This window comes from Schistocerca americana, chromosome 6 (assembly GCF_021461395.2).
Source record: "Schistocerca americana isolate TAMUIC-IGC-003095 chromosome 6, iqSchAmer2.1, whole genome shotgun sequence".
Classification (NCBI taxonomy): Eukaryota; Metazoa; Arthropoda; class Insecta; order Orthoptera; family Acrididae; genus Schistocerca; species Schistocerca americana.
In genome coordinates this window covers 508,457,615-508,472,104 of record NC_060124.1, presented here as the reverse complement: position 1 = coordinate 508,472,104, position 14,490 = coordinate 508,457,615, and the positions used below count along the sequence as shown (strand labels likewise).

Genomic DNA, 14,490 nt, shown 5'->3' with positions numbered 1-14,490 from the left:
AGTAGTGAGGGAAATGGAGGACAATTCTGGATTTTTGGTTCACAAAAATTTGAAAGTAACTTTTTGCCATAGAAATGTGTCTTCTATTTATACACACCATACCTTTGAATATCAAATTACCAGAAACTGACAGATGCAACATATTAACCAACACATTGTTGTATATGGATGCTTATAATGTCTTTGATTTTAAGTGGCCTGAGTGGTTCTATGTTTGCATTACTCAATTATTATATAGTTCTGCAATGTATTTGCTCCTGCCTATAAGCTATCCATATGTCTACATGAGTTGAAATGTGTAGCAAATCATCACAACAGAAGTCTAATTTTACATTGGAATGGCACAAATCCTCCACAGCATTAATCTTCGCTAAAAGTAACAGCACGAGAAAGCGTAAAGTGTGTTGTTGATTCTTGCTAACTAATAGAATAAATTAAAGTTGCATTGAACTAATTTGTGCACAATTAATTGAAATCTTTTCCTACAGTATTCCCTATTCCATTAGCAATTTCTTGTGTATTTCAAATAAATAGTCCTTCTGTATTTCATTTTAATATTCATCTGTATTATGCTAAACTGAACAGTTCAGAGGCTAAAACTTTTGGAAACATGCCAGTTCCTACCAACTTTTTAATATTTGTTTGGAACCCTGTAACTTGTAACTGTTTATTTCTAGAGCATTGAATTCCATGAGGGTGGTTCCAGACACAAGGAGAATGTTGCCAAACGCATCTCAGAAATTAGTAAGAAGAGCCGAGAGGAATATGAGAGTAATAAAAACATTGACAATGAGATGAAAAAGATGGAAGAGGTATAGTCAAATTATTTGTTTCACTTACTCATCAGTATCATAATATATAAGCAGCCACCATTTATTTGAAAAGGTCATTCAAAGTGAAATGTGTTCATTTTCTGCCATACACCATGTCACACAGATATTGTGAGAGTAATAAATTTAAATTATAACTTAATGGTACATTCTGGTATACTAGCATAACATATAAAGACAACAGCAGGAATTCAGCAGCTGCTAATGAATTTCATGCTGTGCCAGATATAAACTGCTTTCTTAATCAAGAAATGAGAGAAATATTTGTGCTAGGTAGAGGAAGGTGAAATTCAAAGTTGAAGCATTGCAGCTTTGCTGTGTTCTACCACTGCCAAAGAATTGCTGGCCTTTCTTTTGGAAGGATTTCTTACTACCTTAAATTTCTTCCTTTTGCAGCCACAGTGGTTCAGCCACTTCGTGCTCTCTTATGGAAAGGTGTTTCTTTTCACTCGTTGCCCACCTGTGAGTGTGCTTTTACCCTACTGAAGTCAAAATTACACTTTGCACCGTGCTTAGTTACCTTCCAAGCAGGCCAACATCTTAGCTCATTCACCAACACCTCCCAGTATGGCCTTGGGGCCATTGTTATGCACAAATATGTGGACTCTTCCAAACACCCTATTGTATACACTTCCAAAACTCTCATTCAGGAGCAACAGTGCCACTCACAGATACAAAAAGAAGCCACACTAAAAAAAAATTCATGTTTTCGTATATGGTTCTAAATTTCGTTTTGTCGCTCTTGTTTCTCTTTTCCACCCTTTGGCATCTTTATTGGACAAATCAGTCCATTGCCTGCAATGCTGGGCTCTGTTTTTGTCATGCTATAACTATGAGATTCATTTCCAACCCACTGCCAACATGCTAATCCAAATGCTCTTTCTCAGTTGCCAGTTGGCCCTGATCCAGCATTTGATCAGGATAAATTGTAGGTTCTCCATTTAGACATTGAAACCTGAAACCCCATGGATGGTGGCTGTCGTGACCGATCCTGTCCTGTGTCTGGTTGTTTTACAAATGTCCTTCACGGCTGAACAGATAAACCATCAAGCCAAGCATTGGATCCCTTGTGTAATTACTGTGCTCACCACCTCTGCCTCATTTTCGATAGTGTGTTACAGTTGGCTACTGAAGAGTCAGTGCACGTGGTTGCGATCTTGTCCACATTGTGCTGGGGTGTCATGCGCTTTGTCCGCCTGGACCATTGGGGTGTTTCTTGTACAAAATTTTTGGCCCACCACAATGTGTTTTGGCTGGGTGTTTACAGTAACATCACATGTATTGTGTCAGCCTGCTCACAGTGCGCCACCGATCAGGTGACACCACGGGCCTCTCTTTCCCCATGTGTTGGCCCCCAGCTCCCCTTGGGAGCATATTAATGCTGATTTTATAGGTCCATTCCTTAAAACCTTTTGGCTTGTAGTAGTTGATCCTTTCTCAAAATTCACTTATGTTGTTTTCTACTTGGCCATATCCACAGCAGCTACAGCCACAACCCTCTCAATGTTTTTTTGTTCCTAGAAGAACTGTCATATATGATAGTGACTGACAATGGCCCACAGTTTGTGTTTCAAGATTTTGAAGATTTTTGTACAAAGAGTGGCATCTGTCACATTATGGCCCCTCCCTTTCATCCTCAGTCCAGTGGTGAGGAAGGTAAATGTACAGTTTATCTGATTTGCATTAGGGAATCTCAAAAAAGTATTGCATTGTTATTGTTGTGGAACTGAATGGTGATACTGAAAGCAAATGAAAGGTTAAATAAAACTACATAATTCTTCTGCAAGCAAGTGTGTGTTTGTGTGTGTGTGTGTGTGTGTGTGTGTGTGTGTGTGTGTGTGTGTGTGTGTGTGTGTGTGTGTGTATGTATGTGTTTCTCTCTTCTTTTCTCTTCTGAGGCAGAACACTAAGACAGCTGCTCCAACATAATTTCCCCACATCAGATGAATGTTTTCCAGAGGTGTCTTAGACCCACAGTACATAAGCCAATAGAGAGAGAATTATATTTAAATTGGAATAGTGTTGACTTTTGCTATTACCTACCCAGACAGATGTGCATGTTAAAGTGCTGCTTTCAGGTGCGGGAGGTGCACCTGATTGGACCCAGTGTGATAGCCAGCCTGAATGTGGTTTTTAGGCAGTTCCCCGCATCTCACTAGGTAAATACTGGACTGGTACCCAAGTTCCACATCAGTTACATGGTTCATAAACATTTAGAAACCTTCTCTCACTTTCACATGAATAGCAGTATGCAGCCAATTGTGGTACACGTATTCCGTTCTTGGGGCTAATGGAATGGTGACAGGAAGGGCATCTGGTCACCCCTTAGATTAACATTGCTAAATCCATTAATAAGCATGCTGACTGGGCACCAATGAGGGACAAAAGCACCAGAAAATAAGGTTGACTTTTGCGATCAGAGCTGTGTGGTCTATGAATCTTTTTTTTTTCTTTTAATTTTGTTTAAAAGCTTTCTAGATTTCTTGCATAATGCTGTTCTGTTAATATGTGTGGGGAAATCACCAATTAAGACCTTTCTCTTCCAGCAAAATATCAGTGACTTTTATTTCTCTCCTTAAGTTGATAGTATGTCTAAACTGAAAATCACTCAGAGTTGTAACAAATGCATTGGTAAAATTTTGCAACAGGCTGCCATGAAAGCGTATCTGAAGGATGTGGAAGCTGAAGCAGATTATACATCAAAAATTATCAAAGAGAAAGCAATGCAGAAAAATCTAGAGGAAGGTGGCACCTCGGAAGAAAAAGAATTGGTAGATATTGCCTTTAGGGTGAAAGAATCTGCAGAAACCACTGAAACAGAAAAAAAGGAGGAGAAAAAAGTGTGGTGGGAAGCCAAATCAGATGAAGGCCATACATACTACTGGAATACAGAAAGTGGAGGTATGATCACTTCATATGTGTGAAAAGGTTTTCATTCCAATTTAAAGACATGGTCAACAACATTTCAATTACTATTATATAATGTACATTTATTGATCATATTAGATAAGTTAAACAAATGAATAGGTGTTGCTCTAATTTGCAAATTAAATGTAATTTAGGAACTCTTTTTTTCCCATCATTATCCCTAACTGAAGAGCCCAACTGCACTTATTTAGCTGATGAATTTGCTTTCTTTTTTTTTTTTTTTTTTTTTTTTTTTTTTTTTTTTTTTTTTCTCCTAAGAGCTATTCGTCTTCTCAATGAAGTTTCTCTTCCATTCTTTTGCCCAGATACTGTTGCATCCAGTTCTTGCTTTTCAAGTCGATGATTCCCATAAGTGTTCTCATTGCATCTCTATCCTGTACTGTATCATTTGTGATACCAATTTCCTGAAGATATCGTTCAGTTTCAAGCAGTCAGTTCTTATTAACCTTAACTGAGAAGACTAGATAGAGAAATCTTTCATTCATCCTATCATATTTCATTGTAAAATTTCTATCATTCATTCCTGAAAGTGTCAAAGGTTTTTCCCACTATGCTCATATAATGCTCGAGACTTCTTTTTGATTAAAATTGTGCTTAAGCAAACTTTTCCTTAGTGTTTCTCTTTCTCACTCTTTGATGTCATGAATTAGTGATATGCCTCCAGTTATTAACACTTTTGACGTATCAGTATTATGAGAAGGAAAGTTGCTACTCACCATATAGCGGAGACGCTGAGTCACAGATAGGCGCGCACACACACACACACACACACACACACACACACACACACACACACACAGAGGTAAGTTTTTTCTGCTCCCGGGATTGAAATGACTCCTTACCCTCTCCCTTAAAACCCACATCCTTTTGTCTCTCCCTCTCCTACCCTCTTTTGTGATGAAGCAACCGGGGGTTGCAAAAGCTTGAATTTTGTATATGTGTGTGTGTGTGTGTTTGTTTGTGTGTCTATCAACATAGCAATATAGCATCAACATAGATATATATATATATATATATATATATATATATATATATATATATATATATATATAAACAAAGATGAGGTGACTTACCGAACAAAAGCGCTGGCAGGTCGATAGATACACAAACAAACACAAACACACACACAAAATTCAAGCTTTCGCAACAAACTGTTGCCTCATCAGGAAAGAGGGAACCCACGTGGAATGTTTCCTTCCATTATATATATATATATATATATATATATATCTAAAAACAAAGATGATGTGACTTACCAAATGAAAGTGCTGGCAGGTCGACAGACACACAAACAAACACAAACATACACACAAAATTCAAGCTTTCGCAACAAACTGTTGCCTCATCAGGAAAGAAGGAAGGAGAGGGAAAGACGAAAGGATGTGGGTTTTAAGGGAGAGGGTAAGGAGTCATTCCAATCCCGGGAGCGGAAAGACTTACCTTAGGGGGGAAGAAAGGAAAAAAGGACGGGTATACACTCGCACACACACACATATCCATCCACACATATACAGACACAAGCAGACGTTTTTAAAGACAAAGAGTTCGGGCAGAGATGTCAGTCGAGGCAGAAGTGCAGAGGCAAAGATGTTGTTGAATGACAGGTGAGGTACGAGTGGCGGCAACTTGAAATTAGCGGAGATTGAGGCCTGGTGGATAACGGGAAGAGAGGATATACTGAAGAGCAAGTTCCCATCTCCAGAGTTCGGATAGGTTGGTGTTAGTGGGAAGTATCCAGATAACCCGGACGGTGTAACACTGTGCCAAGATGTGCTGGCCGTGCACCAAGACATGTTTAGCCACAGGGTGATCCTCATTACCAACAAACACTGTCTGCCTGTGTCCATTCATGCGAATGGACAGTTTGTTGCTGGTCATTCCCATATAGAATGCGTCACAGTGTAGGCAGGTCAGTTGGTAGATCACGTGGGTGCTTTCACACGTGGCTCTGCCTTTGATCGTGTACACCTTCCGGGTTACAGGACTGGAGTAGGTGGTGGTGGGAGGGTGCATAGGACAGGTTTTACACCGGGGGCAGTTACAAGGGTAGGAGCCAGAGGGTAGGGAAGGTGGTATGGGGATTTCATAGGGATGAACTAAGAGGTTACGATGGTTCGGTGGACGGCGGAAAGACACTCGTGGTGGAGTGGGGAGGATTTCATGAAGGATGGATCTCATTTCAGGGCAGGATTTGAGGAAGTCGTATCCCTGCTGGAGAGCCACATTCAGAATCTGATCCAGTCGCGGAAAGTATCCTGTCACAAGTGGGGCACTTTTGTGGTTCTTCTGTGGGAGGTTCTGGGTTTGAGAGGATGAGGAAGTGGCTCTGGTTATTTGCTTCTGTACCAGGTCGGGAGGGTAGTTGCGGGATGTGAAAGCTGTTGTCAGGTTGTTGGTGTAATGCTTCAGGGATTCTGGACTGGAGCAGATTCGTTTGCCACGAAGACCTAGGCTGTAGGGAAGGGACCATTTGATGTGGAATGGGTGGCAGCTGTCGTAATGGAGGTACTGTTGCTTGTTGGTGGGTTTGATGTGGACGGATGTGTGAAGTTGGCCATGTAATTCAAGCATTCCCAATACTCTTTCACCCAATGAGGAAATTATTATGTTGTAATTTTTCATTTGCGAATTGTCTCACTGGTTCTTGTGTAATGATGCATCTTAACTGTTTTATAAACTGTGGGATCATGACTGCTATAATTGTTAAAATGGTTTTTGTCATCTCGTGAAGACCATTTGAGATGGTGGAAACAAGTTATCTAAAAAAAAAAAAAAAAAATTATGGGTGTGTCAAAAAATAAAATATTTTTACTAATTTCATATTTCTGTATAATTCATCAGTTACTAAACAACTTTCTTTGCAGTTCATCTATTGTAAGTAATAATCAGTGAATTGTTGTATATATTGATTTGTTGTAACCTATTTGTATTTCAAAGGTAGTTCAATTTTTATAATTTTACAAGCTCTACGTTATGAGCTTCTTGTTTTTTGATGATGCATTTGTTCTTATCTGTTCCGCTTAACTGATGATGGTGTGTGGATCAGTGGGTAAGTGCAAGTCTTCCAGTTGGACACCACTTTGGCAACTTGCCTGTCCGGAATCTATCACATTTATCCACCTGGAGAAAGGGGATCTACAGTTTAACTTGGAACTGTAACCACATTTCATTCCTGAAAAGCCTTCACGTTACTGAGTGGTGATTGCTAGATTAAAGGCAGACTGAAAATTTCCTGTTGATCGGATTTAATCCCACGATATCTTTGTTTCCAGGCTCATGCTTTACCACTCGATGACTAGGCCTGAGTTCAATCTAAATCAAAGTCATACATATATAACTGCTTGACAATTACAAAAAGGAGTTCCTAGAACAAAATCAGTGAGACAAAAGTGATGGAGTAGCAACTCTGAAATTCATGTAAAACATAATAGAAAGCAAAAACCCACAGACAGTAAACTGAGCTAGCTAATATTATCTTCCACTGTCTCTGTTGTCAGCTATGGATTTACTCAAGTGACAGAAAATTCTTCACAACTCTTATATCTCTACATGATCTGTTCAGAGTGTCTCACAGTTGTTCAACGTTGTTGCAATTCTTACAGTGTTATTTTCCTTACAGTGTTATCTTCCACTGAGTATAAGTTTATGTGCTAATATAGTGTTCTCTTTATTTAGAATCAGTGTGGGAACCACCAGAAGATGGCTATGTTTCATTAGCAGAACAAAAAGAAGAGGCCAAGAGAGCTGAAAAGGCAGCAAAGAGAAAGAAAGCAACAGATGAAATGAAGAAGAAAGAAGAAGAAAAACAAATAAGTGAAGAAAAACAAGCACGCATACAGCGTGAGAAAATGAAGGAAATTTATGGGAGGAAAGAAAAAGAAGAGGCCAAGGAGAAACCCAAGATGTCTGCTCCTATAGGTCCTGCTCCAAGGATTGATCCTTATGGCTCATGGAAAGTTATAGAGAAAAAGTAAGTTTGCTAAAGATCTATGATTACTCTTGTTGATACCAATGATGTGTACTGCAAACAAAGCTTGAAACCTGTTCATAAAAATACGTCAAAAGTAAAAAGATTGAAGGACTAGTGGACATTCCAAATGCCAATTCACAGGTCCTTACACTATCACCAAAGTTTGAATTTTCGTAACACTAACACTCTGTGTAAAAATTAATTAAATTTCCTAGTTGCAATGAAAGTTTCAACCTTTGTATGTATCAAGCAAATGTTTGTAGATAAGCTGTGATAACTTTGTTGATACTGAGCATGTGAGTATGTAACTACACTGCCTGATAGTAAAGGGAAGCACCCAGGAGACATGGTAGAATGTCAGTATAACTTTTTATATGTACACACCATTGGCATGTATGTATATGATTAGACAGTTCTGTGTGGCGTGTAGAATGGTGACCTGAATGGATTAATGTTATTCATGTGTAGTATTGTTGTCTGGCCTGCTAAGGTATTTAAGGAGCACGAACAAAATCAAATGTTGTGTGATCTGTATGAAGAGACAGTGTTATCAGCACAAGACAGAGTTTCAAAGGGTTCTCATTGTGTGTCTGCTTTTAGCCAAGTAATTGAATCTTGCAATATTCAGATTTGTGGGGCATGTCAGTGTGACAATGGCCTGATATTAGACGGTGTGGGAAAATGAGGGCAGGCATACTTGTCATCAAGGTTCCAGCTGGCCGAATCCGACCACCACAAGGGAGGTTCATCATCCACTGCACTTCTGTGCTTACCATATGAGAATGAATAACGGACTTCCTGCAACATTCTGTGTCATCCCACACCATTGGTTGGAGACTAGCAGCTGCCAGACTATGAAATTACTGCCCTTTGCATAGGCTGCCATCAACACCACAAACACAAATGGCTCTGTTTGGTGTGTTACTGTGATCAGGAAGCAAGTGTTACTGACAACTGGCATTGCATTATGTTCAGCGATGAATCATGGTTGTGCATTACCCCGAATAACTGTTGTTAGGGAGTGTGGTGGCAACCTGGGGGGGGGGGGGCGGCAGGGGGGAAGGGGGAAGTACCATTATTCCACTGTGTCCTCATGTGTTGTCTCTCATGCGACAGTACCATGGTGCTATTTTTCGACAGGATAATGCTGATCCACATGCAGCATGTAGCTCTACGAACTGTCCATGTGATGTTGAGATACTCTCATCACCATCAAGATTCTCAGGTCTATCCCTGACATATCCATCCCAATGCCAGTACCCAAGATTCTGAGAAATAGTTATAACAGGTGTTGACTCGTAAGCATCAGGGAAGGATGCAATGGTTGTGTGAATCTTCCTAACCAAATCAGTGTCTGGGTTCGGTCCAGAGGAAGTGCAGTATCTTGTGGATAAGTGTGTTCATAGTGCCAAATTCTTTACAAATTTCACTTAGTTTTGTAATTACTGAGACAACATTGCATACCCTATCAACCTCTGAACTTCCATTTCATATCCTCCTTCCCTTCTGGGTGCTTAACTTTTTTTTTCTTTTTTGTCAGGCAGTGTATTTAGAGGGAACAGATCTGTGTTATTACATTAGCTACGAGGACACGTTGAGAAGTAATGCCTCCAATTTTTTTTTATAAGAGAACTCTTAAAGATTTTTAAATAAAACAAACTGTATTAACATTCTGCATCCTTATTCTTCATGGCTAAATATTTATTCCTCAACTCAGCTGCCCTGTTTGGTGACAAAGACATTTATCCTAACTAGAGGTTAGTTTGTTGATACTGTCACTACAGAATGTTTGACTTTGTTGACAGAGTCACAACCTCTCTGCTTGCACTGCTTCATCACTATCAAAGTGAAGCCCTCAAAGGTGTTCTTTAAGTTTTGTAGACAGATGAAAATCAGATGGAGCCATGTCAGGACTGTATGGAGGATGATCAATAACAGTGAATCCAAGGTGATGGACTGTTGGAGTTGTTGCAGTGCTCATGTCTGATCTGGCACTGTCATGCTGAAGGAGAGAGTGCCCCATGTGTGGTTAAATTCTTCAAATTTGTGCTTTCAGAATCTTGATTACAGCATGCTGTTTCTCACACACCGATATAGTTATGTTATGCACCACCATGTTACACACTACAGTTTGGAGCCCTCTAGTGGCAGAGGGTTGCAACTTGAATCAGTGAAGTGGGAAAGTCGACTGAGTAATATGCATGACACATAATACCTCAAATGATACCGAGGAGGAAAAAAAAAAAAAAAAAAAAGGCGAATTTGGAGGTATTAAAAGCGAATTTGGAGGTATTACTTTTCAGCATGCCCTTGTATTATAGCACTCTCCCAATGTTTGTGCATAAATGCCAAGACATCCAAAGGAATGTTGTTATGGTCTATGGTCTACATCCATACTGTGCAAACCGCTTTGAAAAGTGCCTGGCAGAATATACTTTTTGCTGTACTACACATTAGGGTTCCTTACCATTCCATTCACATGTGGAGTGCAGGAAAAATGACTACTTAAATGCCTCTGTGTGTGCTGTAATTGGTCTCATCTTCTGTGTGCAAATTCTATGGGAATGGCACCTCAGAGGATTAGTTGACATTGTTCTTCAAACATCCAGCAGTTCAGATTTTTCGGATTCCTGTGAAGCTCTCCCATGAGTAAAAACTGTAACCATTTGTGCTGCCCTTCTGCGTACATGTTCAGTATCCCTTGTTATATTTTGTATGGTTCCCACATACCTGAGGGATATTCCAATAGCATTTTTAAGCAATCTCCTTTGTATCCAGAATGAGATTTTTGCTCTGCAGTAGAGTGTGTGCTGATATGAAACTTCCTGCCAGATTAAAACTGTTTACTGGACCGAAACTTGAACTCGGGACCTTTCTCTTTCGCGGGCAAGTGCTCTACCACTGAGCTACCCAAGCATGATTCACGCCTTGTCCTCACAGCCTTACTTCTGCCCGTACCTCGTCTCCTGCCTTCCAAACTTTACAGAAGCTCTCCTGCGAACCTTGCAGAACTAGCACTCCTGAAAGAAAAGATATTGCGGAGACATGGCTTAGCCATAGCTTAAGGGATGTTTCCATAGTGAAACACAGTTTTAATCTGCCAGGAAGTTTCAATCTCCTTTGTAGATTGACCATTTTCCCTGTATTCTATCAATGAAATAAAGTCTACCATCTCACCTTCTGTATCTATTTTCAAGCCTATGTCACCGTCCCATTTCAATCCCAATAAATTGTTGCAATCAGGTATTTGTACAAGTTTGCTGATTCTGATTGTAACTAACTGGTTGCAGTCACAGAATACAACATTATAGCACTTTCAGAAGTACACAGTTCTAAATTTATGGACGTTTAAAGGAAGTTGTCAATCTTGATATATTATGAAGATTGAACTGAATACATGTGCAGGAATTTTTTGTGCAGTTTTTTGTTCAAATTATCTATGACATGTTATGGTTAAGAGAGGGGCTAATTCATCTGCAGATTCCTTACAGAATCTGAGAGTGTTCCACTGAGCCACCCCCCAGGGGCTCACCGCTCTTTGGTGAGTACGTGCTTGGCAATGACGGAGCCTCAACCCTCGCAGCACTGCTTCTCTTTCTGTGCTGCTTGCCTTCTCTTCTCCTGTCCTTTTCCCCTCTCTTTGGGAGATGTCTTGTTCCTTCATGGGTTCCCGAAGCCCATTTGCGTTGGCTTGCTTGTAGGAATATTCTCTCTTGTAGTGCTCTTTCCCTGTACTGCTCTTTTCCAGTATCGCTCTTTCCTTGCACCGCTCTTTTCCAGTACTGCTCTTTCCCTGCACTGCCCTTTCCCTGTACTGCTCTTTCCTCATTTTGCTCTTTCCCTTGTTTAGCCCTTTCCCTTTTCAGTTTTTTCCTTGTCCCTTTCTTTACTTGTTCTGCTCTCTTGTTCCTCCGCTGTGGCATTTGAGGCAATCCTTTCTTTCTTCCTTTCCTTCTTATTTTTTCTTCTCCTCCCTATGTGTGCCTGATGGCCACCCATGTGTTTGATGTGTAGCAGGAGACTGGGTAACAGGTCATTCCCAGCCGCAGGTGGGCATGTAGGGCCCGCACATACCCCCTGGTACAGGCCAAGCCCAGGGAGGGGTGATTACCTGAGCTATTACCTTCCTCCTCTTCTGATTGGTCCCTCCATCTGTTGTTTGGGAGATGTGACCTAAGGTGAGGACAATCACCTAAGGTGGGGGGGGGGGGAGGGGGGGGGGGGAGGATCCCCTTTGGAGGGCTCCTGATGGAAGGAGCATGCCATCAGAGACACTGACAATCATGGGGGACTTCTTCCCAATGACTGATTTTTCTTCTCTTTCTCCAAGTGTTTCACATAAAAGAAAGTGGAATGAGGCTCCTGCTTCAGTGTCTCTTCCTGTTGTGCCTCGATATCTACTATTCTCATGTTTAGACGAAAACCAGACTTTTGCTACTGTAAACCCCTTTGTTATACAGAAAGGCATGGATGGCATCACCAGCCCTGTGAAGTCATGCTCCCATCTCCTCAATGGAACTCAGCTTTGGAAATTGATAGTGCTCTCCAGGCCTAGAAACTACTCAAGGCCCAACTCCTCCACGAATACCCTATAAAAATGGAGGCTCACAGGACACTTAACTCATCCCGCAGTGTTATCTACATCCGGCTGTTGGATGGTTTGACAGAGGATGAAACAACTAATTATCTATTGGATCAGAGCGTTACTGCTGTTCATCGAGTTATGAAGAAGGAAGCTGCCAATTTGGTGCCCACTCGCACATTGTTCCTGACTTTCGATCGGTTAACGCTTCCTACCAAGATAAAGGCAGGCCATGAAGTCATCTCTGTATGCCCTTACATTCCCAATTCATTGAGGTGTTATAAATGCCACCAGTTCAATCATACCAGCACATCATATAAAATTGCAGCCAAATGTGTCACTTGTAGCAGGGCTGCACACAAGGGTGCCTGTCCACCTCCTTCCCCCCGCTGCATTAATTGTCATGGAGAACATGCTGCTTCTTCTCGTTCTTGTCCTGTCTATCAAGACGAGTGGGCTGTTCAGGAGATAAGGGTGAAGGAGAAGGTACCTTTTCCTGTTGCCCGGAAACTGTTGGCAAGGTGTAAACTGAATGTCCCTTTGTCTGGAATCTACAGCACCGTGTTAGCCTCTCCCCATCTCACAAAAAACATGGCTAAGCAAACTTGTGACTTACAGTTCAGTTCGATGGTGGCAAAGTTGCCTCGCCCTCAAGCTGACACTCTGTCTCCTACTTCCCGGGCTGTAGATTCTGCTACCCGTTCTTCGCCTGCACCGGCGAAGACAGTTGCAACGCAGCCAGCGAACCGTCAATTCAAAAAGGGTTATTCCTGGGAAGATTTCTTGTGTACCTCGAGTTCGCAGACATCTGGCTCTTCTGCCAATCGCCAAAAGTCAAAACAATCATCGAAAGGCAAACAGTCTTCCCCCTCTCCGTCTCATTGGCCCTCTTCGACTTATCAGTCCTTTTCAACTGACTGACACCGGGGAAGCTGTGTTCATCCCGATGAGTTGACGGACAAAGATCCTCAACCTGTGGATTCCAATGACCACCCTCCCTCAACGGCTCACCCTAAGCGGCCGTTGAGGTGAGTGTTTCTTCTTCATTCTCTGATGCTCCTAAATTTTTTGGCCCTTTTACAATGGAATATCCGTGGCCTTTGGTCTAACAGGGTGGACCTCCAGCTGGTCCTGCGATCACAATGTCCTCTTGTAGTCTGTCTCCAAGAAACCAAGCTATGTCCTCAAGACTATTTTGCTCTTTCCCATTTTACTTCGCTACGGATGGACCTTCCCCTTACAGCAGGGATTCCTGCTCATGGAGGGGTCATGCTGCTTCTATGAGATGATGATTGTCATTGTCCTATCCCCTTGCACACCCACCTGCAAGCAGTTGCTGCCCGTGTTTTCCTTCCCGAATTTACCTTTTCCCTCTGCACCATTTATATCCCTTCATCTTCTGCTGTCACTATGGAGGACCTGATGCGGTTTGTTGCTCAGCTTCCTCCACCCTTTCTGCTCCTTGGTGACACCAATGCCCATCATCCTCACCTGTCGCCTGCCCGATAGGTTATCTTTTGGCGGATCTTCTTAATCATCTTAATCTTATGTGTCTTAACACCGGTGAAGCCACGTTTCTCTCTGATCCCACACACACTTATTCCCAGTTAGACCTCTCGATCTGCTCTGCCCAGCTTGCTCGACGGCTCGAGTGGTATGCTGTTTCTGATACTTACTTGAGTGACCACTTCCCTTGTGTGACTCATCTGTACAATCATACCCCGCCACAGCAGCCTGCTCATTGGAAATTCTCTCGTGCTGACTGGAGGCTATATTCCTACTTGGCAGTCTTTGATGAACGGCCATTTCCCAGCTGTGACTATCAGGTTGAGCACCTCGTGGACGTTATCTCTCAGCTGCCGAATCATCTATCCCTCATACTACTACTTCTCCCCATTGGGTCCCGGCCCTTGGTGAACTGTGGAGTGTGGCAATGCAATTTGTGCCCGACGATGTGCGCTTCATGTCTTTCACCATCATCCTACGTTAATGAACTACTTCTGCTCCAAGCAACTACATGCACTGTGCCGTCACACTATTAAGGAAAGGAGGAAAGCATGCAGGGTTTCCTTCACCAGCTCATTCAACAGTTTTACTCCATCCTCTCACATAAGGGGTGGTGTGCACTGGCTTTCCGGGACTACCACCCATTCCCTGATCCCTGGTCTGACTGTGGCGGG

The 14,490-nt window shown here is 41.9% G+C and overlaps 1 protein-coding gene across 1 annotated transcript in view; it reads left to right on the top strand.

Annotated features, from left to right (window-relative positions):
* Nucleotides 1-14,490, top strand: part of LOC124619202 (WW domain-binding protein 4) — a 118,640-nt gene that overhangs the window by 98,042 nt on the left and 6,108 nt on the right. The window contains exons 3-5 of the mRNA XM_047145421.1: nucleotides 678-812; nucleotides 3,479-3,731; nucleotides 7,434-7,728. Coding sequence (XP_047001377.1) covers nucleotides 678-812; nucleotides 3,479-3,731; nucleotides 7,434-7,728 — 683 coding nt within the window. The remainder of the gene's footprint in view (nucleotides 1-677; nucleotides 813-3,478; nucleotides 3,732-7,433; nucleotides 7,729-14,490) is intronic.